We start from the raw sequence: 26549 nt of genomic DNA on the forward strand, positions 1-26549 counted from the left end.
AAGGGGAAGGAATCACGAAATGGGTATGTCCAGGGAGGATCTGAAATTATCGGGGTGGCTTTGGGATGGTTGGGGTGAGGGGGGATTGTGATAAAATTGGTAAAGATGAAAACGTGGTAAGATGGGGATTTGGTTTCCAAGGTTTCTTAGCAGTAATAGTAGACATCGAGATGCGAAATAGAGGTCCGTCTCATGTTTTGGTTACTGTGTAAAGTCTACGCAAAACGGGGGGCTACTGGCTATTGCTATTCTAATCCCCGTCCGTTTTGGTCCTTTCAGATCAGGTCATGACCCACCCACCCCTTCATGCCCCACATTGGTCATGCTGTTATTTGCTCAGTCCACCGTTTTCAATTTTACAGAGTTGCGAGTCCTTTCCCTATAGATTAATGTACAATTTTGACTCTAAAGTCTCTTAATCCAATCTCCCCTTAAAAAGGCTCATTTTTTTGTTTGCATAAATGCAGCATTCCCTTCAGCTTCCATTTGTAGATAGAATACAATTATTAGAGCAGGTATGGTGAACTTCTCTTTTCCAATTAAGGGTAATGCTATCCTTCTCATCTGTTGAATACTATACTACCCTTTATCATGATCAGAATATTTGACTCAAAATCAGCCATTTAAGAGGGGAAAAAAGTTTCATTACTCGTCTTTCTCAATAAATTTTCAATATTCAATGCATGATCTCTGTTCAAAAAGTATGATTTAAGAAATTATCATGAAAATTTAATTTAATTCCGATTCATTACAACTTTTCTTTTTGGATAAGAGATACCAAAATTGTCTATGAATCAAAGGCACGGACATTGACTAATCACCAACAATATTTATATGATCAGTAAAAGGAAATCAAACTGAAGCATGCTTGAAGACTTGAAGAGGTTAAAAAAGTCTTAACCCATTCGAGCTGTCTTCTTCATCTTCTACCTTTCAATTTTTGCCTTTGAAAATATCTTGAAATCCAAGCCAATAAAAACATTTTAGGTCTAGGAAGCAAGCTTATTCATTCCTCTTTTCTTCATGATTATCTTTAAAGTTAAGAAAGCTTTCACAAGCTTATTTTTCTACTTGTCAACATGCACAAAAGCTATTTAAAAAAAATTTGCTACAAATAGATACTAACAGCAATAGCCATTTAAGTTGGAAAGTAAGAAAAAGAAAAAGAGAATTCAAAAAAAGTTAAATAGTTCATTCTAGCAGGAAACTGAAGACCTTTTGCAACAGCAATGGCCAGGTTTGAAAGTAACTTGCCCACAACCTGCTTTTATCCTGCAATAAATCAAAAATCAAGGGAAAAAATACTAGTAAAAGAAAAGTAAAATTAGGGAAAAAATAAAGACTTTTGGGGGGAGGAGATGCCTGAGGAATGAGGATGATTTTGAACCTTTTGCCAATTCTTGGGTGAGAAGGCAGGCTACAATATTCTGACCAGCAACCAATATTGAACTCCAATGAAATCCTGCCAATAGACCACACACCCACAGCCAAAGTAATTGCAAGATCAAAACAACCCCAGCTCTCACCTCACTAAAGGAAATGAAAAAAAAAAGGCTGGATTTGAAGATGCCATTTCTAGCTTGATACGGTCATCAAAATCATGGCAAATATTTAAATATTTAACAATTTTAAATCTTACTTGAATATACTCACCTGCTTATTTAAATGTCAAAAAAGCAGTATCTGTAACTTAAGCTTGGACTTTTTTTCTTGTTAACCTTTCTAATCAAGTAGCTTACTCGAATTAAGACATGGTAACTAGCAGCAATTGCCAGGAGAACCTGATTATGGTATTTCTGGAAAAATCTTTCATCAAGGTGCTTCAGAACAGAACTCAATCCAAACCCGGACAAGGAAAAATCTATGGGAAACTATCAAATGTAACTAACCATACTGGTTAGAAGAATTGTTAGAGATCAACAAAATGAAGGAAATCAAAACAAGACTAACAAGTGAACTCTATCAATATAACAACCCATACTAGTTAGAAGAATTATTAGGGAACAAAATGAAGGAAATCAAAGCAAGACCAATAAGTGAGCTCTCATAGACTAGGTGTTACAAGTCTACACACAAAAAAAAAAAAAACTGCAGATAAATAAATGGTGCAGTCAACTTTTATGCTCATCCTTCCAGGTTTTTTTCAAAGGACATGCAATCCTAAGTAATTATAACTAGGGTGATATTCAGATACAGTTTGCCAATCAAAGAGTAAAAACATCTGATGGGTCTCTATGGCAGTATAAGACATGTACTTTCCAGCTTGAGTTTAGAAATTGAAAATGTTCTGGCTACCATATAATTTAGATAGCAAAGAATTATTGTACTTGTCATCATCATAAAGGCACCATGCAAATGCATCAAACCCAGACCATTTCTTTTTGACACAATAATTGCCTGCATTCACCATTGGGCATCAAATTCTTTGCAGCTGTACCAAAAAAGGGGAAAGAGTGATTAAAACAAAAACAAAAATATAAGCAAAAATGTATAAAATTCTAGTATGTCTGCATCAATTAAAATGATAAAAATTTGTATTGGGTGATTTTCAAACAAGCAACCACCCTTAGACAGGACTATAATTTGCAGGACTGAAGCAAATTATGTTAAATCTTACCAAATTGTACCGGAACTCAGCAACCCAAAAGAAGCTGCAACATATGGAGCATCAACTGGTTAGCAAATCCATAAACAAAGAAAGAAAAAGCAGAAAAGGGAAGCCATTGAAGCAGATGTTCACTCCTTTTGTCAATGGAAGATGAAAATCAGCAGGAAAAAATGTGGTAAACAAAACAGAGAGAAAAAATTGAACCATCCCTCGATTTGTGCGTGTCATCCGTTCGCGGGGTCTCTTGGATATTTGTACTTTAAGAGCCTTTTATAAGAATACCTAAGCAATGCCAATGTGGGAGTTATCCGCTTTCGACACATGCCGCTGACCACTTGACATTACCTTGTTGACTGGCGAATCGATAGAGAGTCTAAACTAGATTCAAGTCCAAGGATAAATTCAAAATCAACACTCAAATGAAATTTTAAAATATGTGAACAAATATTATGTTATATAAATAATAAAAAAAAATTCAAATTTCAAAATTTCAACCACTTAAATTGAGTATTGTAAAATTTTAAACTTTATTTGGCACGTTATTTATTCTAATCCTTTTCAGCTCGAGTTGGGCTCAATAATAAATGAGTCATATATGAGTTTTGAATAACTTATGATTAGCTTGATTTGTTTAACCCTTTTATTCAGTTAAAGTAAATTTGACAATGATTGAATCGAATTTAAATATTTATCAAAATAAGTTTAAATAACTCACGAATGATTGAATTCAATTCGAATTAGATTTTGACAATAGTTGAATTTAAATATTAATCAAATCCAGCTAAAGTAACTCTCAAATAATTTGATTTGTTCATATCTTTATTTCAATTAGAGTTAATTCGACAATGAATGAATGAGTTAAATTTGAAAGACGTGATATGTTAATTATATTATTTTGAGTCAATTAAGTTTTTATATTTTTATTTTGAATAAAATAAATTTTTATAATTAATTATTGACTTAATAAAAATATTATTTATCATTTTATACTTATAGTATTGATCTGATATATTAATATATTATAATTGATGACGATATGATATGTCGATATATTTTAATTAATAATGATCTAATATGTTAATTTAATATAATTATATAATTTTTTTATTTTTCATATTAATATCATGTTAGTGTCATGTTGATATTAAATTATAAGTGATTTGATTAATAATAATTAATTATAAAAATTTATTTAATTTAAAAAAATATAAAAATATGATTAAATATGATAAAAAATAAAAAATTTATTTTTTAAAAAATAATTTATGAACTTATATAAGTATTATAATTTGTTTGTGCTCTTTAGTTCAAACGGAGTAAGCTTGTTTACACCCTTTTTCTTTGTAGTCATGGGCCCGTTAAGGGCAACCTTTTGGGTCTTGAAAGTCAGCCCAATCAAGAAACCAATGGGCCAAAAATGTAAGTCCTAAACCAATTAGTCAAGACCAAAAAAGGAGTCAAAACATAAAGTTGTATGTATATATATATATATATATATATATATATATATATATATATACATTCTGAGGTCAACGTCGAATTAGTTCAGACAGCTCAAGTCAACTCAATTGCAATGAAAAATAATCATAAAAAACAAATTACTAAGTTATTTCGTATGAACTCAGTTGGGTGAGTGGTTTTTTACTTGAATTTTTTTTTTCTTTTTGCCAGGACACCTTTCCATGTGGCCTCTAGCTGCTAAAGCAAACTATCTAATAATTAAATGTTTAAAAGGATTGGGGTTTGTGCTTTGATTTTCAACTAATTAACAGTAGCCAACTTGTTTGCTGGATGTGGTTTATTGCTTTATGTTAAGTTATTATATTTATCTGATAAGTCTTTAAGGAAATAGTTGAATGGATCAGTGGTTCTAACCTCTAAGATTAGCTACAATTTGGTACAACCAAAGCATATTCATTGAAACACAATGAAACCAGGAAGTAATCTTTGATTATCTTCTCAAATTTTAGTTGCTCTCAAGCTAATTTACACAATGGAATGAGATGTCAAAAAGTGGGTATCCACCTTTTGCGTTTACCTGCTCTCTGGCCTTTTTCATGGCTTTTTCTTTTGTTTTTTGGTTTGCTCCATACCAAAATTTTCTATTGCTTTTTCGAACAACCCCCCCTTTATTCTATTATCTTCCTTTTGAGAAAGAAAATCTGCTTAAAAGGAGTTGAAAGTCACATTGGATTTTATTCCCCATTGATCAAAATTAGTGAAGCAAGCTATGCTTTAAAACAGATCTGATATGGGTTTTACCAGGTTTCTTTTCTTTGTAAAAACTTTTGATAACAGAGTTGAAATAGTTCTCAAGGCTGGTTAAAGCATAAAGGGTACAAGTATGAAAGCCAAAAGGAAAAAGATTGTGGGTACTTTAGCAAGATGGGGAGTCTTTAGCAAAGCGGTAGCAGGTTGTCAAGCTTCATTCCCTTCACGAGAAATAAAGAAAGGCACATCAGCTTTTTCTCAGAATTCGTCAATTCATAGTAGGACATATCTGCTGCCTGCTGGCTGCTAACTTTCAAATGCTCTTTTCTAAGATAACCCCACTTCCTTGTAACATAATGACATGATTAATTTTGTGATTAGCCCAATCAATGGACCCCTCTAAGTTGGAAATTTGGTTCAACCATGCAGTCTGAGTGTGATATAGTCATCATCATCGGATTATTATTCTCTTCTCAAAAAATTAATCTGATGTAATGAGCAGTGGTCACGTTTGAGCAAAGACGTGATCATGGATTAATCCTTTGTCTTGGTGAAGACATGATTTAGTATTTTCTTGGACCATGAGACATATTTCAGCAAATGACAAGTACTACATGGGCTGAAAAAGGAGCTTTTGTTGTGGACAATGTACTACTGTTTCTTTATATTTGTTCAAAATCTGAAGAACATTAAAGAAAGGAAACCAACAAAAATGTTGAATTGAAATTCAATTTCATTGCTTGAATGTTCTTGGTTTACACTGCATTTGTGTGCCATTGCGGGGATTCGGACCATGACAACATAGATAAATTTTTCAGGTCCTTGAGAATGATTTATTGATATAGTATCTGCAAAGCAGAAAAAACAGAACAATGACAATGCAGTGGATGGATATTAATCAAAGCCTTGATCCCCCTATTGGACGCATTAAGTTTTCTTTTGGACTTTGAACCAACACATATGGGAGAGAGAGAGAAAGTAGTAGAGTGGGGACAGAAATGGGAAAGGGAGAGATACCTTTTGCTGGTTATGATTGGCATTGACTCCCCTGTCCAATTGTCCTTGGAAAGTTCGCTTTTTCTGATACAATTGTGGGATTCTACGCCTTCCCCATTCCCTAACCCGAACCGCTACAATCAAACCTTGTAAAACACCCCCCTTAGGGTCATGGGGTCCATGGGCATTTCCCATTTTCCCCCACTTCAACAGACAGTAATGCCAAATTGCTTACCCTCTTCTCTCTCCTCTTTGGCCAATATTAATAGGCACTTTCTGTGGATTTCGTGGTTTTGTTCGACCAACTAAAGGCACTGTTTAGTCCCCCACTCTTTGAGGCTTGACAGATGCATGGGCAGTCTCAATGGAGAAGCCCTGCTTTTGAATTCTGAATCACGTTTTTGAATAAAGTTCTGTGATTTGGGCACTTCATTATTGTTTATATGAATTGTCCTTTTCTTCTTATGTCAAAGCTGATAGCAAAGCTGGTTTTGAGTGCAGAATGATGATAACTGCAAATAAATTTGATATTTTCCGCCTCCATGCATGCCTCAAGAATCCACAAATTATCATTATCAAATAAAAATTTATACCAGCAAATTTCTGGTATGGCTAGTTAAGAAGTATCAACAATTTTGTAGGAATGTAGAAGATGGTTAGACATGTCTGAGAAGCTATCAACAACAATTTATATAGGCAGATTGAGTTATAATTTTGTTTCCACAAGAAACAAACAACTATGGTAACAGAAACAAAAACAAGCACCTTCGTAGCAGAGTCCTACGAACCTGTTTCTCTGAATTTTCCAGGCTTCCTTTGAAATTTCGTTTCTAATTTGTCTTCACTTCAGTTGAAGATTGTAGTAAGAAATTCCTTGAGAAGTGCCAATTGTGCTGCAAGTACAGGATGTGAACTCACCAACTTCTGATTGATTTTCAAGTTTCAACTTCTCGTCTTCAAGACAACATGGTCCTAGGGGATCTTGGCATTGTTTAACCATTCAGAAAGAATTATTGTTGAAAATAAAACTTGATAATTGAGGGAATATAACCCGATTCAAGAACCCTGGAGACACATGGGCATCTAACCTACCCTTGTGCTTACAAACTGACAACTTCTCGAGAAAAATCTCAGTTTGCATCATGCATGGAACTTCGGGCCTGTTAGATTAGGGGGATATTATTAATACACCTCGATGGTTTCATTAATCTATGAAGCATGTCTGTCAGTTTCATTTGAAAATTTGATTCTCTTCACTTACTCGCTATAACCAAATAAAAATTTACATGTTTTTCTCGGAATTCTTATATTTTTTGTCCTTGAGAAGCAACCCATCTGATTCGTATAAAAATCTAGATAATAAGATAAAATAGAAGTTTCATTTGTTTATTATTGGGACTGCAAAATTTCAGCCCTTTGCTGATGGAGCTTAAAGTATCAGAATAGCTCCAAAAAAACTCCATCCTGGCTCTCTCTCTCATTGACCACAGTGGAAGAATCACTTAGCAAAGTAGATACAAGAAGAAGGAAGTGATGATGTTAAGTACCCAGGTTACATTAACCAGTTTCATAATTTCGTATATAGTAGTGCTTCTGAAAGGTAATATCTCACAATCTGCCAATGTAGAAATATTAGCAGCAACCGAAATTGATTTAACAGAAAGGGCAAAAATTTTCAGCTAATCTAAGCCATCCTTCATCCTGAAGTTTAATCATGCTAAAACATCATTTTTTTCCCTCTAAGCTACCTTGCAGCTTGGACTGATTAGTTTACAGACTAGGCTTTTGGATTTTTCTGCAATCTCAATATAAAAGGTGTCAATTAAACAATTATTAATAAGAAGGTTTTTCAACGAGCAAACTCACTCTGTCTCTCTTCCTACCTCTTTCTTCCTTGTTGCAGTGATAAGAGAAACTTTTTCTCAGTGGTTGAGTATGACGACAAAAAGAGCGACCTGGCTACCTTACAACACACACAATCCTGCTTTTCCTTTCGTATTGATCTTGGAAAAGGTCGAGCCCCAATAACCATATTTTTTGTTTTTTAGTTTTGTTGATTCTGTGACAAACGTTAGTCTCTTTGATACTGAAGGACAATCCGGGTATCTGGCTGTGCCCCTATTTTCGCCAAAAAGGACATTTAGACAAAGAGAAGCCCCACAAAACCTCATTTCCTATTAAGCATCCAATGTCTCCTTTTAAAACTTCACCTTTCATCCCTTTTGAGGTGAGAGCCTGCTATTGGTTTTTTAACCTTACTATTGTTAGCAACTTACATTTGGACATAAACAAGTTCTTGGTTAGTGTTCATAATCCTTTATATTTGGAAGGACTCGCCTGAGACTTTCTTCTAGCCGTTGTAAAGTATAATTTTTGCTGAATTGACTAGCTAATCAAGCCAATGGAATCATGATTGTTTTTTACATAAAAGGAACAAAACAACAGGTTGAGTTGAGGATACTTGGATGTTAAATGGCCTGCATGAATGATGATACAATCCAAAATGGCAGTTTCCCCGATAACATAAATTGTTTGCTTAGAATATTGTTGTAAGATTAGTTGGAAAACCAACTCAAATACCAGCCTTTCCAAGTAGATTAGGCCAATTTGTGATCTTTTAGTTGAAACATTTTAACAATTAATCAACCTAACCACCATTTCCACCCTTGTCAAGCAACCATTTTAATACAGTAATGATGGTTTTGTTCATTGAATTGATTTGAGTTGCTTGATTTGCCAATTGTGAGAACAGAAACTTTTGTCATGTATAAACATGTGATAGGCTGATTTTTCTCACATCTGAGTCAACAAGTTGGTGAATGGGTGATGCACCAAATTCAATCAAAGTGCGGAGCTAACTTCATGGCTAAAGCTGGAGGGGGAAAAAGAGAACTTGCCTTTTGTTCTTTTCAGATTTTGTTGACAAAAGTTGAGTTAGCTAAGACAAGAAATTCTGGTGGCCAGGCCTCTGTAGCTCTGCAGTTTTGGCTTATTACTATAGTAAGCCTAAAAATGAAATGAACAGCAAATTATTATTTTTTCCCCAAAGATTATACCAAACTATTGGTGCAAAAGTAAATTAATATACCACTTTGATAATTTTGACATTTCAGAGCTTTACTGAGATATGTTAAAGATTTGCTTATGAAAAATTTACCAAAACAAAGTAATTTTCAGGCACTTAAACAAAATTCTGACAAATACCCATAATCTCAATATTGTTTCTACGTATATATATAAAGTTGAGGATAGTAGTATCAATGTAGAGTAGCAGTATCAGTATGAGACAGGGCAGCAGGGACGGTCACCAACTCCCACTGGCTTTCCAACAGGAGAAAAGAACGTAGAAATTGAGGTGTCAATAAATAAATGCTTTTGTAGACTAAAATTTCCTTCTCTCTGTGTCTGAAATCCTCCTCTCATTTATCGATACTTTAGACCTCTTGTTGAGTGAAGAAAATTGTCCACTTTTGGACATTTGACAATTGACATTAGGAGGGGGTATAGTGTCAAAAACGAAAGCTTGTGTGCCTGTGCTCACTTTCTTCTTCAGCCCACGAGCTGGTTTACATCTTTTAATGCAAAAAAAAAAAAAAAAAGAGACCCTCCTCATTGCAAAAGCTAACTGATTTATAGAGCGAGTGAAGTGAGTACCTCAGAAAAGAGAAAGAAAACACTGGTCAAAAGCCAAAAAGTCTTTATCTTTTCTTGGCCGGACTTGTGGGTTTTTATGTAAAAGCATATTTAGTCCCCTGCTAAGTTTCAGGCTGTTTTTAGCAGCAAAACGATCAACTTTCTGCGTTGTGTTTGTTTTCCGGAAGTCCTTGTACTCTCAAAAATGCAAGACGACAAGTTAAGTTTTGGAGTGTAATCACGGGTCTCTGTGAACCTACTTGGTCTCTCTCTATTCACAATACTGTACCCGGTTCCATCTTCCTCAGAACCGTTCTGGAGTTCCCTTGTTTTTTCTCTTAGCGTCTAATTGGTAAAGCCCTCTACTTTGTTCCATTTTCTGCTGTCCTTCTATCAAGAAATGTTTTTCTTTCTTCTTTTTTGGTTGTTATGTTCAGTTATAAGCTCCGTGATCATATTTTCTCAGTGAGGGGATTTCAAGGCAGTGGAGACAGTAAAATGTTGGGACTGAGAGTGACATCATCAAGACACAAGCGTTCAAAGAGGTGACTGTTCAAAAATCTTTTGTTGGTTTGCGATCACTATTGTTGTACTATGATGTTAAGATTTTCTCTAACTGGAAGGAGTTCTGGGATGGAATTACTTAAGAAAACTTGGAACGTTGAGCATTTACAGAAGCAGAAAACCTGAAGAGGCGTATGCATGCCTATTCTCCTTTATTAATTTGGCTTCATGTCCCTAGTTTTGGTCGGTCATTAAATGCTTTTGTGGTCCAGATGGAGTAAGAAGGGGGAGTTTTTTGAAATCATGGAACTGCTTGATATTGGGCTTCTGGCATCAAATGTTTCTTTTCTTTGCTTAAGATTTGTTGATTATTTTTTTTTCTTCATCTTTTCAATCTCTCAGTTTTCTTATTTTTGATAACTTTTGTAATTAATAAGTCATAGGTGAGCTATTTGAAGTAATTGAAAACCGTTTTCAGAAAATGATAGCTAAGCGAATCACTGGTACAGGGTGAGGAAGACACCATTGGTCTTCCTGCTTGTAAAAATATGTGAGAAAAGTTAATCTCATTCCTTGAGTTCTCCAAAATACTCATGAGAGGCTACCAATTGCAATGACAGTCTTCAAATCCTGCCTTTTGCAAATCTTATCTATTGATTTTTGGCGCTTGATTTTGTCACATAGCAGCTTTCCTGATAAGAAAAGAGATGAGGAAGATAGCTTGGGTAGTTCTCTTGGAGCATCAAATCGAAAAAAGCTGGTAATTCATTCCCTTTAGCCTTTTAACTCTAAAAGTAATTTGCAAGCTACCATTTTTCTATAGTTGATTAAAGAGCTTAAAGAATAATGATTTGATTATCTTATTGTTTCTTTGACTAATGACTGTTTTTCTCCTGCATCCAATGTAATGGCCTAGTACAATGCCAGCTACATATAACTTATTTCAAGGATCTCTTTTATCCTTCCCTTTTCCACGCTTCTTTCTCTTTCTTTTTTCATTTACCTCCTCGTTGCTACAAAGTGGGAATAATGTAATCGAATTATTGATACAAACCACTCCTGTAGCCCAAAGTCTAGATGGAGATGTATAAAAAAAATTATATTATTTCATTTATGCTTGAAAAACTGGGATATAAGGCTTTGTCTAAAGGAGTTAATATCTCTTGCTAGACTAATCATTTGAGATCAATAAAAGAATACTCATCCTAAATTCATCTGCTCCTAGAGAATATTTTTCCATTGGCCAAGGGTCTGATTTATATATCTGCTACCAGGATATGGGGCACTTAAAGGACTCTGCCAAAACCCAGAACAAGCAATCTCCTACTCCCAGCACTGAGGTCCAAGACTCTTTGAAGCAAGAGGTGTGGAACTGAACTTGTTTTAGCATTGTGCTCATCTTTGGATATCACAGGGCTTGAATTCAGATTGGGAGTGACCCAGTCAGGTCTTACATAACCCAAGATTAGGCCACAGCTCACAAGTTATTCTATTGCTCATATGATGGTTTTTTTCTTTCCAAAAATCTTTTGTGCAGATTTTACAGCTTGAGAAAAGATTAGAAGATCAATTTGAGGTTCGTCGTGCACTGGAAACAGCATTGGGTTATAGAACTTCCTCCCATGATGATACAAATGAAACGTCAGTGTCAATATCTAAGGTACGTTCTCTAAATTCTTATTTCTCTGGGAAATAGGTGTTCATTGTTTTTGTTCTTCTTCTTCTCCTTGATTTTTTATTAATGATATCGCTCCCTGTAAATTGCAATTGTGTTTTGGCACTGCTACTTCTAGTCTCAGTAGACAATTGAATTCTCACATATGCCCATGTTTACCTTAGAACTAAGTTTCTTCGTCTACATTTAGGCCTTTCATGATGGTCTGCCTCTTGACACTGCTTTTCTGCAGCCAGCAACGGAATTAATCAAGGAAATTGCGGTGTTAGAGTTGGAAGTTGTATATTTGGAGCAATACCTTCTCTCGCTGTATCGGAAAGCCTTTGATCAACAAATTGCTTCTATATCACCATCTAAAAGGGATGAAAGGTTAAAATCACCAGTAGATACCCCAAGAGGAAGATTTCCAGAAGTTTCCAGACCTGATGGTCTTTCAAAAGTTGAAAATTCAGCTGTAAAGTCAGCTTATGGTGACAAATTATGGAAGGAGCCTAGTGGCATTGGAGCAGAAAAACTATTAGATTCTGGTGTTCATCGCTGTCATTCCTCACTATCTCAGCGTTCAGCATTTTCAAGTAGGACTTCTCCTCCAGATGAGACTTTGGATAAAGCTGTACGAGCCTGCCATTCACAACCTTTGTCCATGGTGGAGGTAACTTATTTTTAGCTGGAATCTTCTGAGTTTCTTTGTGTTTTACATTGTTTATTAGTTGCTGGTGATAAGATCATAGTAAAGCATTACGTTGTTTATTATTTCTGGGAAGGGGATCAATGATCAGAAATGACTCCATGCTTGAGATAATTTAGTTCAAATCAATCATCATCAATTTGATTGCATCCACAACAGAACAAATTAAATTTATGAGAGAATTATCTCTTCGGATGATAGTTCTGGTAATTTGAGGATCTTTTGTGGAAAATAACTTTTGCTTGGTTCTGTACAGTATGCTCAGAATGCATCCAATATAATCAGCCTGGCTGAGCATCTTGGCACTCGCATTTCTGATCATGTTCCAGAGACACCAAACAAGCTTTCTGAAGATATGATCAAGTGCATGTCTGCTATATATTGCAAGCTTGCAGACCCACCTTTGATCCAAAACGGCTTTTCATCCCCCAATTCATCCATGTCATCAGCAAGTGCTTTTTCCCCACAGGATCAGCACGACGTGTGGAGTCCAGGATTCAGAAATAATTCATCTTTTGATGTACGGTTAGATAACCCTTTCCATGTGGAAGGACTTAAAGAGTTTAGTGGACCATATAGCACAATGGTTGAAGTCCCATGGATTTTCAGAGATAGTCAGAAATTGGGTGATGTGGAACACTTGCTACAAAATTTCAGGTGAGTCTTCCTGACATGTAATTATCACAAGAAAAACCCATTTCTGATGATGCTAGGATCATCTAGCAACATTAGATGATGTGCTCATCTTGCAGCTTTTCAATGTGTTTATCATATAATTCTATTATAGGTCACTTATCTGTCGACTGGAAGAAGTTGATCCCAGGAAGTTGAAACATGAAGAGAAGCTGGCATTCTGGATAAATATACACAATGCACTAGTGATGCATGTAAGTTTTCTCTTCCATGAAAAGAATCTGCTTTGTAGTGTCAGCTCCATTTTTTAATGTGATAGATTATAATCAGTCTTTCTTTTATAATAGGCATTTTTGGCTTATGGTGTTCCACAAAATAATATGAAGAGATTCTTACTACTGTTGAGGGTAAGAATGACCTGTCTCATTGTTGCGTTTCTTCAAGGATGAAACAAGATTAGTATGTGTTATCTCATACTCTTGTACTATCCAGGCAGCATATAACATTGGCGGTCACACCATCAGTGCAGATACAATACAGGGTTCCATCCTTGGATGTCGAATGTCTCGTCCTGGACAGGTGGATCTCAGGCCTTATCTTTCCTGTCCTTGATTTTGATTCCTTACCTACTTAAAATTTTGTTAAGATCTTGCAGAGACAGGACTCCAGTCCAAAATCACTATTCTTCATGAGAAGCTTGTCTATGTATGATATACATGAACAATATTTCCGCTTTTCCTTTTCTTCATTAAAAAAAACATAAGATAGGACAGAAAAAGCAGAGGAACCTGTCAATTATTTCACCTGAGACACAATGAAGCATTTAGTTTTAGTTTTGATTTCCCCAGTGAGGTTGATTTAATTCATGTTTTAAGGTGGTGCTAATAAAGCTTTCTCCTGCTTGTAGTGGCTTCGGTTATTACTTTCTTCAAGGGCAAAATTTAAAACTGGAGATGAAAGGCAGGCATATGCAATTGGACATCCAGAACCTCTTTTACATTTTGCACTTTGTTCAGGAAACCATTCCGATCCAGCGGTACTTTATCATATTTTATCTGTGTTTTTCTCTTACTATTAACACCAATGATAGACTGTTCTATTGTCACTCCAATTAATTAATGATTACTAGTGAAGGATTGTTAAAAAATTATTACTTAATTGCAATTTATAATAAAAATCAGTTGAAAGATGCTATTCTCAAGGTGTTTTTTTACATGGGAATTATCAACCTTCTCATTAATTTTATTCTTTTCTTTAGGTCCGTGCCTACACACCAAAGAGAGTATTTCAAGAACTGGAAACTGCAAAAGAAGAGTACATTCGGGCTACCTTTGGTATCCGCAAAGACCAGAAAATTCTGTTACCAAAGATTGTAGAATCATTTACAAAGGATTCAAGTTTGTGTCTGGCTGGTGTCATCGAAATGGTCCAACAATCTTTGCCTGAATCACTTCGCAGGAGTATTAGAAAATGCCAGCTAGGAAAATCCCGCAAGAGCATTGAATGGATTCCTCACAATTTTACCTTTAGGTATCTAATATCTAAAGAGCTAGTAAGATGATTGCATGTATGCATCCGTGCATGGTTCTTGGGCATGATGCATTTGCAAGTATTTTTATTTTGGAAGATTTCACATTTTTCATTGTACAAAGCAAAAATGAAAAGGGAAATGGTAGGATATAACAATGTGGCATCTTTTGTAATGTAATTGCCATTATGCTGTGTCATGCAATAGGAAGAATCAATGATTTCTGTACTGTGCATTGAAGTTTGTATATAGTTTTGGGGTGAGCTATTCCTTGATTTAGCCTGAATACATGCTAATCTCCATGCTTATTTGCTGGAATCAAACCAAAATGTAGTATATTCAATCACAAAAAGCATAGATTCTGACATGGATTCCTGCTAAATTGTTAACTAGGAATGTTTCATAGAAGTTGTCTATTTCACAAACCAATACTAGTGTTTGCATGTTATACTTTGAACAAATCAAATAATGCTGCTAAAAGAAACAGAAGAATGAGTTGCTAATTACCAAGAAAGAATATACTGAACTCTTGTCCAAAACAATTCGAAGGATCTGTCAAATGGTATGACTCTGTATCATCAGAACCAACTACTCGCTCAAACTGGCCTCTCAAGTATTTGTACCCACCTGTCTCTGTACCTCTGTGCAGCATTATCCCAGCTCCAGCCGAAACCATCGGCATCATATCAAGCACCGATTTCTCCTCTCCCATTTCCAACTTTCTGGCAAACCCTACCTTCTGTCCATTGCAATACGTCACCCAGCCCTGTGAACTGCCTGGACCATGGACAGGCTCCAGGACTACGCGAAGAACACCGTACTGGATCGAACTGGTGAATCCTCGTGTGCTAAGGGGAAGTTCGACGAGGACCAAGGGAACGCTTTTCGTGTTTTCTTGCAAGCAAAGCTTAACTTTGTTACCATATATGGGACAAATGACGGTGCCAGTGACTAGTGTTACGGTATCAGGTAAGCAATAGGAAAAGATTAACTTGTTGTATGCCCAGCATGGTGCCAGAAGGTCCATGACTTGACGTAATAAATTCCCCCAGGTCAGTTGATGATGACTGTTGACGCTGGTACCTTCACCCCCTTCCATCAATGAACAATTCTTTGCTATTTCCCAGAAAACAAAGAAAACCACCCAAGAAGAAAAATGTGAAAAAAGAAAAAGGAAAACAGTTGCATGCGATAAGAAAGAAGATTAAAGAGATAAGGATGGAGAAATTTGAAGGACGAAGAGTTCTGAAGGGAATGAAAGTGTTCTACGTTTAACTGAAGAAGTCCTCGTTCAGTAACATGTCAGACACCTTGGCGCTCATCCTGGTTGTTTCATTGATCCCAAATGCATGTTTTGAAGTTTCTTGGGCCGGATTTCGGCCCCTCATAGTTTTGTTTAGGTTTGTAGTTTGTCCTCTACTAGGCCTGAATCTAAAGTCGAACTCCCTTTGCTAACTTCATTATGTTACAAATGGGTTTAACATATTTAGAACTTGAGAATTTTGACTACAAAGTTTTGATTGGGTTAGTTAGAGTTGAAGCACATGCTGCAAATGTGCACAGGCCCAATTATTCACAGTTTACATGCCTACGGTCTATGCGGATGGCTAAAATTGAATCAAATAAATTATTTAATAAAATCGAATGTAAGTTTGATAAAATGATTCAATCTCATTAATTTATTAAATCTATTAATTTTAAAAATTTAATCCAATTAATTTATTTAATCTTAAAATTGAACTAATATATATATTTTAAAATTATATAAAATATATACAATTTTTAAATGTTAATTTGATAGTTTATGTGAAAGTACATAATTATATGAGTGAAAAGATAAATATTATTTTTTTATATTTAAAATATTTATATATTTTATAATTATAAATTAAGTTTATAAATTTTAATATTACAATTCACAAAAGATAAAAGTGATAAAATTTTAATTTTTTTAACTTAAAATTGAAGTGACTGAACTAATTTGATATTTAATTAATTTTAATCGATTTTTTATATGATAGATTAAATAGACCAAACCGATTAATTGTTGACCCTGACAGGCTAATGGGTAAATAACTCAGTCGAACGCAGTGAGTGACACAATGAACTTGAGCATCTGACTCCAAAAATCCCTATCTCAATTCAATTTTGGTTCGTCTCCTGCATGTGCACGTGACCCCATCTCATAATTTGACACTAAAAATCTGGCAATCTTGGTGAAACCTACAGAGTTGGGCTCAATCATGATCATCTGTCACACGTACGCTGTGCCAGCCAAGTCTAGTGAGGACACTCGTGCTCTTGGCCCGGGTTCTGTCGGCAGAGTGCATCAGTGTTGGCTACAGTGCCATATCCTTTTCAGCATCTCAAAGCCTTGACCTGAATTGTTGGATCACATTCTTAGTTGTTCCTTTCAGTTGTTAATCGACATCATAAGTTGAATCTCCCTAGTCCCACCCCCCACCTTTTATAGTTAATTTTGATGATGAATCATGCTCAACAAAGTGGTCACTCACTCCCAAAATTGTAAGTGGAAGGAAAGAAAAATGTACCAGGGAAAACCTTTATCACAACAATTATTGACGTAATTATTATCCAAATTATGGGATATTGGAAGATATGATATAATAGTGTTGTTCCCTACTTACATCCAGTACAAGAGACGTAATCAAGCTAGCCCTCTCAAAGCTTTCAAAACATTACCCAGAAACTCTCAGATCGGATCAGATCAGATCAGATAACCAGCTACATATATGGCTAAATTTCTAGTATGGCTTCTCGCCTATATAATTTCCAGGAGGATTGTAGAAACAAATAGTTAAAGTAATTTGCTCCTTGCATGTAGCTTGTGCGCACCCCAGCTCCGAAGAGTTCTTCCAAACCACTTGCGTGTAAACTCCACACATATGATTTGGTGCACAGGAATTGCTGGCATAGTTGTAGTAGCTCTTCTCCTTCACCCATGTATCCACTGCCATACGCGGTGTCACGGCTGCTCCACCGCTCCAAAACTGGTTTGCTCCATACTTCTGATCTGTCAGGTTTGCAAACTGACAACCCATTTTGTTCCTTTGGTATCGCGCAAGCCGGCTTGTGGCATTGGCTAGTTGCTCACTCCACCTGAGGGGTCCAACCCCGACTGCAGCTCTTGCTTGGTTATGTGCTTCCAGGAATTCTCTGGCTGCACTAGGCAGCAGCACTGCTGGAGCCGTGGTGCCAGGGCTCGCTGCTGGTACGACCCCCTGGGCTCTGTTGTGGCAAACAGCTAGAACTAGAACTGCGACCAAGGCGTAGGCCATTCTCTGTTGTCTATAATTCTGTCGTGGTTACCAGAAATAATTTATAGACATCCAAGGATGGGTCTGATCTATTGGGAGGAATTATTACATCACACTTCAACAAATTAAGACTCCTAAAGTGTGATTTGAGGGTGTCATTGTTTTCAAGCTGTCATAAATTTATGATAAACATGATTTCTTTTCTTGCAGTGACATTACTCGTTTACCCTTTTTAGTTTTGGAGAATTGAATCAATGAGATCATGCTCAATCTGTAGGCAGAGACGTGTGGTATTTGGGAATTGGGAAGTGGGGGCAATGTGCTGGGTGGGAAAAAGTTCAGGTCGGGTAATGCTACTGAAAAACGGGTGGAATTTATGGGATTTGGTGCATCTTATTATTGTTTAACTAAGTTGTTACTTTGATTAATCAGAGTTTAGAATCTATAGATTTTCCTTGGAGCATTGCACGTGACCTTTGTTGACTTCGATCTGCCCATGTGATGTGCATTTAATCTTTTATTTCATTAATTTCAACTGCAATGTAAAAATACATAAATAAAATATTTTAATCTCACATTAAAAAAAATTTAACAAATTTATAAATATAAATATTACATACTCTATAAAATCAACGTCAAGCGTTACAACGAAGTAAGTAAGATATCCCAATATCATTCACAAAAATAAACATTGCATGCTCTATGGAAGTCTTTTCGAGGGAAGAGAAGTAATGGCCTGTGACATAGCCGCTTACCAGAACCAAAAGCACAAACCAATTGTTGACCCAGTCCTGAATGGCCCAATGGCTAAGTCTGCCATGGTCTCCAAAGGTCCACACGTTAACCCCAAGACAACTGATAAAAGGCTGGCCCGCTGTGATGTTTATTGGGCACGTCTTCTTTCTAGAGTAAGAAACTAAGGATTACTTGAAGACCATTCACCCTGTAATCATCATGTAAAGTTAAAATATACTTAACTTGAGCAACCCAGACAAATTAAGCAAGGAGTTCATAAACCTAACGAACTTAATGATTTTTCTTAACGTAGTTATATATGAACATAAGTAAGTATTTAAGCTTCAAACTCAAAATCATACTTAATTTGATGATAATAGACGTAATTTGAGGAACTCAAATATCTTTTCAAATTGAAGTTCAGTCTTGGCCAATATCAAGTTAACTTTCCTGTTTGCACTGGAATAAGAGTTCTAACCCAGAATTACATTGTCCGCTTGACAATGCATCTGCCAATTATCCATTACCAGTGCCACAAGGAAAATACAGCTCAAGATTCCAGGCAATATGTTCATTCCAATGTTCCTTGCATAATCACTTTCGGTTCTTTTAATCAAGTTCTATTGGTTGAGGAGATTGCTAAGCATCCTGATATGTATTTCAGACAATGAATTTGTCCCACAAATCTATCTGTAATAATAAGTTCCTTTTGATGAAGGCAAAGGGTTACTGCAAACTCTGCTGCATTAATTGGACAAGAGCCTGCAAATGGTTCTTATTTTTTACCCTTTATGTTGGTCTGGCACTACCACTCCTCCAGCCCTTTGCTTGGCAGAAAGGGCCAACTGCTGATTGCTGTGTAGTCAAGCCCTTTCATTTGCTGCTATGTTTCTGTTTACATTTTATAAGGTTTGTACTATTAGGCTTCAACGGGAACAAAAATTGGGCGACGAACCCAATCAAACAGGATAGAATAACACTACGGAAGCAACCAAAAGGGTAGGTGACAATTGAGAATTTGAAAGACTAATTGGGGAGTTAAGAGTTACCGCAATACAGAAAAACATCGGGCAAGAACACTAGAACAGGCCACCCTGGCTGCCGTGGCAAGCTGGCCTTAGTACTTATTGTTTCTAACGAGTGGAATGGTTGATCAATAGGCCTACAAAAGTAAGATGGACAGCTACTTGTTCAAGGAAAGTGATATACCAATCCAGACCCGTTGACTTTTTACAATCTATATCAAATAATATTAATCACATTTATGAAGGAAATTACAAAACCATTAGCCCAAAAAATTACTGAATCTCTCTGCTAATGAACATGTCATCTTGCCCCTTTGATCACCGGGGAATGAGTTTTGAATTACTGGAGGAGTGGTCAACACTGTCTTTCCTTATTCCAGAGCTAGCTTTGATGGCAAGAGAACACAAGTCTGGTAAGGAAAGAGGTTTGTCGGATTGGGAGAGTGGCAACAGGAAATAAATTTGTCCCGATTGGAGTTCCTCATCATCAGGCAGCCGGGGCACGCAGGTGCCAACGGACATGGACTCTGAGCTGCAAAGGAAGCAGTTCGGGTTCTGGGAAACGACGCCCTTGGCTTGGATTGGTTGCCCGAACTCCTGAACATGACCATCGATGTGAACCACCTTGGCGGACGTTGTTGATGAGCGTCCGATCGTGCTCGACCCTTCTCCTCCTCCAGCTCCCACAGGTCTACCTGATTTGGGGTTTGAAGTTGAGGATGCACAGGCACCCATTTAGGCTTCCGTTGTGATTTTCTTTTAATGCGTTGAGAAAGGCTAGAAGGGAATTTCGTTGGGGGTAGTGATTACATTTATATCACTAGGTTCTTGTATTATTAATTGTTGCTGATGTCCATGGGATGCAATATTTATATATATCCTATAGTTTTTGGTAAATAGTTTTCTTGGTTTAAAGCGTAAACTCAACATGTCACCATTACCCTAAATCAAATTGTTAAAAAAAGGTCTCAAATTTAGTTACAGTGCTAAATTTCAATGCTCAATCTGAAAACAGAGTATGATTCCAAGTCACACCGGCCATGTAGCTTTATGCTCAACAACAAAATGGTGAACAGTTGGAAAACGATTATATATCCAATGCCCACCATCCAATATGTTCATATCTTGTTTGACAAAAATGAGAAAAAGGGAACTATTAAATGGCAAAAACTGTTCCCATTTCATTATCTTATATAATAAAATTTTGACCATCATGAAAAGTTCATTGGCTTGGCTCTACTAAAACATATACTTATAAACCCTACGCATTTAGTTTTTGATTTGCAATTAAATAAACCGTAAATTAGTACTTAAAATTTAAAAATAAACAATTGGGTATTTGAATTTTATTTTTGTTAATTCTGCTAACATAAATAGTGACGTGTTCCCAACGATCAATAAATACTCGACAACGAGTGCATTTTGACAAGTTATTGAGAGACATATCAAACTTTTATTTAATAAAATTTAAAAAAAATGTAGTGTGTAATGGAAGCAAAATTTATATATTTAATTACACGTTTTTAAATTTTAGATAAACAATAGAACAAAGGCAAATGCATAATTAATTTGGAATTTTTATGTTGAGCTGGAAGTGATTAAGGAAAAACAAGTAGTACTAGTTTCTCTAGTTGCTTCCTTTTCATGTCTTTCCTATCACCTTGGGTTTTTTTTTTTCATTTTTCATAACTGAATATTTAATTTAGTAGCTTTCTTGTAGCCTTGAAATTCAAGCTAGGTTTCTCAATCAGACCATATTGGTCAAAAGTTTTTTTTTGCTTATGAAAGTGAAATCCCATTAAATTAAGCATGGTTATCTTCACCCAAAGTCTAATTTATAGGCTGTTTTCCCATAACTTAGGGCTTGCTACAAATTGAAAGCTATGTCAATCAATACTATTGAAGACTTTTGTATGAAATAAATTTCAGTCATTTTCACAAAGCAGTCAGCGTGAGGTAGGGTGAGTAATTTTTAATTCAAATTTTTATATATAAAATTGAGTTCGATTGAATCGATTTAAAAAAAATTGTAATAGAATTAAGCAAGCCGATTGTTTATTCGACCCTAAAAATAGGTACTGATAAATTCCTTTTCTTTTTCTCAAATTTTCAAGCTAAACACTCTTGCACTGGATGAGAGGATCATATTAAAGCATATTTCCAATCTTCCACTTAATATTTTAAAGTTGTTAAATTGCAAGGTTTCTTGATAGTTCCATTCACATTTTTCTAATTTCTCTTTTACTTTTGAAATTATAAGAGTAATGGTTATGACATATAAAATTATTATAAAAAGATAATAGAGTGAGCTTTAAAGGGTATCTGAAGAAATAAAAATGTGAATAATTTAAAGTTTCATATATGCTATGAAAAAAGAGTTTCAGATATTGGAATCTTGAGAAAAGGACAATGGAGTTTGTTGAATGACATAAACTGAAAAGAATTCTCTCAAAAGATAGAAAAAGGCTGTGAGAAGAGGAAGCAAGTGTAGTAGGAAGTAGTTTCCAAATTGAAAATGGAAAAAAAGAAAAGAAAATGAAAGATCACTACTGTTGAACTTGGAGGGGGTCCATGGTGAATATGGTGAACAAGACAACAGGCTTGGCAGGCAATCTAAATTGGCCTCCTTTTCCAGCAACAATTTGTTTCAACACGATTTTTCCCAATATGCCGACTTCCATCTGTCTTCTTCCTCTTTCTCAGTGCCACGATCGTTTAAAGGTTATCTTTATGTCATATTATCACCTAATTCTCTTGTCTCTTCACTTATTCCCAAGTTTTGATGTGTTTCTTTCAGAGAGGAACACCGACAGTGCACCATCATGGAGTTACAAACTTACATATGGATGGGGCAGCCTTGCCATCACCTTATCCAAATTACTAGCCTGTGACTTGAGCATTTGAACTTGAACTTGAACTTGAACTTGGTTGAGTTACAGAATGAATTGATTTCAGTTTATTGATTATCTTAAGTTAAGTCAAACTTTTGAGAATTAAGAGAACTTGGGCTTGATTATTTTGATCAGGTTATCAGCTCCACCATCCTACATACTTTGACAGTAAAGTATTACTACAATCTAAAATAAACAATGGGTATCCATCTAAAGGAGGCTTTCATAAATAACATAAGCAGCACAGGGAAAGTTGGTTGTCAGCTCTTGAAAATTCTGATGGGTATATCTTTTGCACTGTAGAGGAGGGAGCTTTTTAATGGGGGCAAGAGAACTCAAGTCGATCAAAGGTGAGCAATCATGCTTTTGAAGATCCACGTTATGGCTTTTTCAGATGCAAAAGGCGTGGACCACTCTTTTGTTCTCTAGGTCTATCATTGTATGTAGTCATAAAACAACATTCTAGTTGAACATTAACTCTTTGATCAGTAGGAGGAGGGGCAGGGCCCTTTCTACGATTTCAATAGGTTAAGAAAGCACCCAGAGGTCTGCCCTTAAACCAAAAGGGAAGAAAGTGTGAATGCCCCCTAGCAGAAAAAGGGTTTGGGGTAGAGCAATGTATAGTACTGAATCATACTTGCCATCTCCAAAACTTTTATCATCTATAAGGTCGAAGGGGCAGTTTTCTTCATAGAGAAGGATTGGCAATTGTGATATTGAATAATGAAAAGGAGCAATGAAGGTTATCGATTGTGATCATTCTATAATCATTCTCTGAACAAATCCCAAAATCTAAAGTTATTATTACAAGCCTACAAAGCTACTACACGTGCACTATTTAACATTTGATTTATGGAATTCTTTATTAACCTGCATGAAAGAAACCATCAAACTATATTCAAAGTGTTGATTCAAATTTAACCGGTTCAAGAAAACTGAAGAGAGAGAGAGAGAGACAAGTTGGAATCTGAGAAACAGCTGGATCCAAATCCAAAAGGAGGCTCTGCAACCAAGGTAGTTGAAGCCATGAATAATATAGCAATAGCACGCAAGGAGGAAAAAAAGGGGAAAAACACACTAAACTAGTGGGGGCCAAAGCTTGCTTGGAGTTAGCAGTGGAGATTGGAGCTCTCTGCTAATCAGTCCAAATTTAAGCTGCATTCCAAAATTGAAAAAGATGTGGCATTCAACTCCTTTACTACTAACACTTGCAATGAATGTAAGAGGGCTGGAATCTTCTTTTCACCCAAATACGCACAGAAAGGTAACAACAAAAATAGTGGTGAATAGCAAAAGTGATTGGAGATCAGAAGTTCCTGGCCAGCTGCTAGCAAAGTTGCAAAAAAGTATTTGTACCTACCTCCAAGAATAGGAAATGTGCATTATTGTTGCATTTATGAGAAAGTCATTTGCCTCGAATTCAAGCCGGCCGGTCACACTTACCCACTGTCCATAGCCCCTAGACATCTAGACCGTGAAACTTGCATTTTTTATATGAATGGCAATGAGGTAACTCTACCAATGTGAAACATTTTTGACAGCGATGGGTAGTGCAATATGTATGTGTATATATGAATTTCCAACTAGCCTAATCAAAAAATAAATGAATAATGCAGATGTACTATGCATTCCACCTTAATTGGACCAACTCACGAGAAGCTGAGGACCACCAACTTGCATGAAATGATGGAAGCTTTGGGTGTTTGTTGGCCATGGTCCCGCCAATAAGAGCAACCCGTTCTGATTTCAAAACATGACCATTTTCCATCCCACTTGTTTTTCGCATGCCAGCATGGTAATTCCTATGCAACCAAACATGTTTCCTCCATATTTTCTTGTTTCCTTTGTTTGGTATCCTCCCTCTGCTTGACCATGATTAGCAACGCATTGGGTTCTTCCAGCTGTCTCTAATTATGGAGTTAGCTTGACTAATTAATCTTTTATTCTAAACGTGGCATGCATGGTAATGATCAATATTAATTCTTCATTGATGAATCCTTGTATTTGGATTGGTTGCTTGAGACTTTAAGAGCAGGCCAACCCAGACGCAATCTTTGGTACGGTTAGACTTAGCAGCTTTAAAGAATCCCAGTTGGCTCATGAAAAGCATCCAAACCAATTAATTCCTTGTTATGGATGGTAGCATCTCTTTTTCTTTTCTGAGGTTTACATTGAATGGAGATGGGTTTTGAGTTTAATCCCCTTTAGAAGGTGAAAACTTGGGACTCAATTAATTCAAAGGTACCCAACTAGGCAGCTGATGATGATGATGATGATGACATGTGGTTACAAATGCATAGAAATAGAAAGACTGAGCCCCCATCCCAACAAGGTGTTAGGTTCCAGCTAAGTGCCAAAAGTTGAAAGAGAAGTTGGATCAATGCCCCCGAAAGAGAAAGGCTTGCTATCACACCGTACTAAAACCACCACTATCGTTAACTAGGCTAAGTACTCCCACCCAATTGACACTTCATGCATCTTTCTGGCCTTTGATCAAGCTGAAATCCTTTCAAATCAGGCTGCAGTAGTAGCACATTTCAGGCAAACAAAAAAAATGGAAATCGATTGCGTTAAGAAAAAGGTAATGGTACTCATAATAGTAATCATCACTTCACTGACAAGGGGCCAAAAGCTAGTTAAAGAACAGTACAAGAACAATGGAGCTGGACTAAATTTTGTATTTTTTTTTGTACAACTCTTTTAACTTTGAATCGATTTAAGGTAACATTAACTTAGATGGCATTCATTCCTCTTTGAACTTTAAAGGAAATGTGATAAGATCAATACATTGAATGCAAATACCATTATTGTTTTTCTATTCTGCACATGTTGATAAAGCTTGTTTAAGTGCCCGTCCAAGATTAAGCAGATTCACAGGGCAATAGCCTAATCCTTAATCCCAGCCTGGAACACCTTTTTTAGTTTTGTTTGTGTGTGTGTGTGAGTGTGAGTTGGGACTTCTTCCCTATCCAAAACCAACCAATTGTGACCCATGCTACAGCCAAACAGTGATAAGTTTCCACAGATAAAAATTTGGAGAATCATGTGTCGTTTTCACGAGCATCATCATCACCATCATGAATGAATCTGAAACTATTCAAACTAGGACAAAAATCTTAATCCATCTCGATTCCATTATCAACATGGCAAAATTTTTCCAAGCTTTGCAACAATGCCACAATCTAAAGATCTCTGTTGGGACAAGGCTGAGGTAATATAACAGTACTAGCATCTGTTCTGATATATCATACAATTAAGAAATTTCATATTCAAGCATTTGATTTAGTGATACGTTTAGAAATTAATATAATGTAACTAAAAGGAGAAGGAGAAAGTAAGGGGAGAGTGGTTTTGGTATTCTTTACCCACTTTGTCAAATGAGACTAACCGAAATTTGGCTGTTTTCATTATTGTTGTCATAATTGTGCAGCTCCAAACAGCTGTAAAGAATCCTCCCGAAGACACTCAATCCATCACAAAAGCGTTAAGCAGGACATAAGCTGGTTAAAACGTGAGCCGTGTTGTTTAGCCAGCAGTATTAGGCCATTTGCTCCCATTCCTTTGTCTCCTCCTCCCTGTTTCCGTGCACAATGCCTTTCCCCTCAATCACTTGCCTAATACCCCATCACCACCCATATAACACGAATCATACATTTTTCCCTCTCCTACAGGAAAATTCGAGCTATTTTAGTTCATTTTATTTAATCAAGATACGATTCAATCAAATTTTTTAAGTTATAGTAGATACATGTAATTTTTATCTTGTTAAAATTTACAGAATGGATGAAATTTATGAGATTAATGATGAGAATAAAAATTTGGGTTTTATTTTTTGAGTAAAAAAATCATATAGACATCATTGAAATAAATACTCGGACGCTTTATTTTCTAGTTTAACCAAATAATGTTTTATTATTGGCAACGTCGGTTTTCATTTTAGTTATTTTTAGACAGAGACTACCGTACGCATCAATCCAAGGTTTAGTCTGTTAACAGCGTTTAGAATTAAATAAAATTAAAGGGGAATATATGGTTTGAATATCGTGTAAAGTACATTGACCCAAATAGGGGTAAAATTGTAACACGACCCTCACATGGGCAAATGGGGAATGTAAAGAAAAGGCTAGAAATCTGAACTTAAAGC

General features: G+C 36.0%; 4 protein-coding genes and 1 long non-coding RNA gene across 8 annotated transcripts; 1 reads left to right on the forward strand and 4 right to left on the reverse strand.

The window, feature by feature from the left end:
* Positions 1-1004: 1004 nt before the first annotated feature.
* LOC149527585 (uncharacterized) lies at positions 1005-2906 on the reverse strand. Its single transcript, XR_016350770.1, has 3 exons — positions 2618-2906; positions 1388-2431; positions 1005-1272 (listed from the first exon to the last, which is right to left on the reverse strand). It is a non-coding gene; the product is annotated as an uncharacterized LOC149527585 (long non-coding RNA).
* Positions 2907-9258: 6352 nt separating this feature from the next.
* LOC110408847 (electron transporter, putative (Protein of unknown function, DUF547)) lies at positions 9259-14829 on the forward strand. 4 transcript variants are annotated; one of them, XM_021417956.2, is made up of 12 exons: positions 9259-9800; positions 9915-9993; positions 10637-10712; positions 11227-11316; positions 11490-11612; positions 11818-12279; positions 12572-12972; positions 13103-13202; positions 13296-13355; positions 13441-13527; positions 13856-13984; positions 14207-14829. In XM_021417956.2, the coding sequence occupies exons 2-12, from the start codon at positions 9947-9949 to the stop codon at positions 14507-14509; spliced, it is 1878 nt and encodes a 625-aa protein (XP_021273631.1). In that variant the 5' UTR covers positions 9259-9800; positions 9915-9946; the 3' UTR covers positions 14510-14829. The 4 variants fall into 4 exon arrangements, with proteins under 4 accessions (XP_021273631.1, XP_021273632.1, XP_021273633.1 ...); XM_021417957.2 differs by having other exon boundaries at positions 9260-9800; positions 10640-10712; positions 14207-14827; XM_021417958.2 differs by having other exon boundaries at positions 9263-9800; positions 11860-12279; positions 14207-14824.
* Positions 14830-14895: 66 nt separating this feature from the next.
* Positions 14896-15711, reverse strand: LOC110409978 (protein MIZU-KUSSEI 1-like). Its single transcript, XM_021419524.1, has one exon. It carries the CDS (start codon positions 15573-15575, stop codon positions 14976-14978), a length of 600 nt encoding a protein of 199 aa, XP_021275199.1. The 5' UTR covers positions 15576-15711; the 3' UTR covers positions 14896-14975.
* A 1321-nt stretch (positions 15712-17032) lies between these two features.
* Positions 17033-18079, reverse strand: LOC110409338 (CAP (Cysteine-rich secretory proteins, Antigen 5, and Pathogenesis-related 1 protein) superfamily protein). Its single transcript, XM_021418649.2, has one exon. The coding sequence runs from the start codon at positions 17773-17775 to the stop codon at positions 17242-17244; it is 534 nt and encodes a 177-aa protein (XP_021274324.1). The 5' UTR covers positions 17776-18079; the 3' UTR covers positions 17033-17241.
* Positions 18080-19832: 1753 nt separating this feature from the next.
* LOC110410065 (uncharacterized) lies at positions 19833-20249 on the reverse strand. Its single transcript, XM_021419644.1, has one exon. The coding sequence runs from the start codon at positions 20247-20249 to the stop codon at positions 19833-19835; it is 417 nt and encodes a 138-aa protein (XP_021275319.1).
* Positions 20250-26549: the final 6300 nt, after the last annotated feature.

Source organism: Theobroma umbraticum, unplaced genomic scaffold (assembly GCF_002168275.2).
Source record: "Theobroma umbraticum cultivar Fairchild unplaced genomic scaffold, ASM216827v3 scaffold_44.0, whole genome shotgun sequence".
NCBI lineage: Eukaryota > Viridiplantae > Streptophyta > Magnoliopsida > Malvales > Malvaceae > Theobroma > Theobroma umbraticum.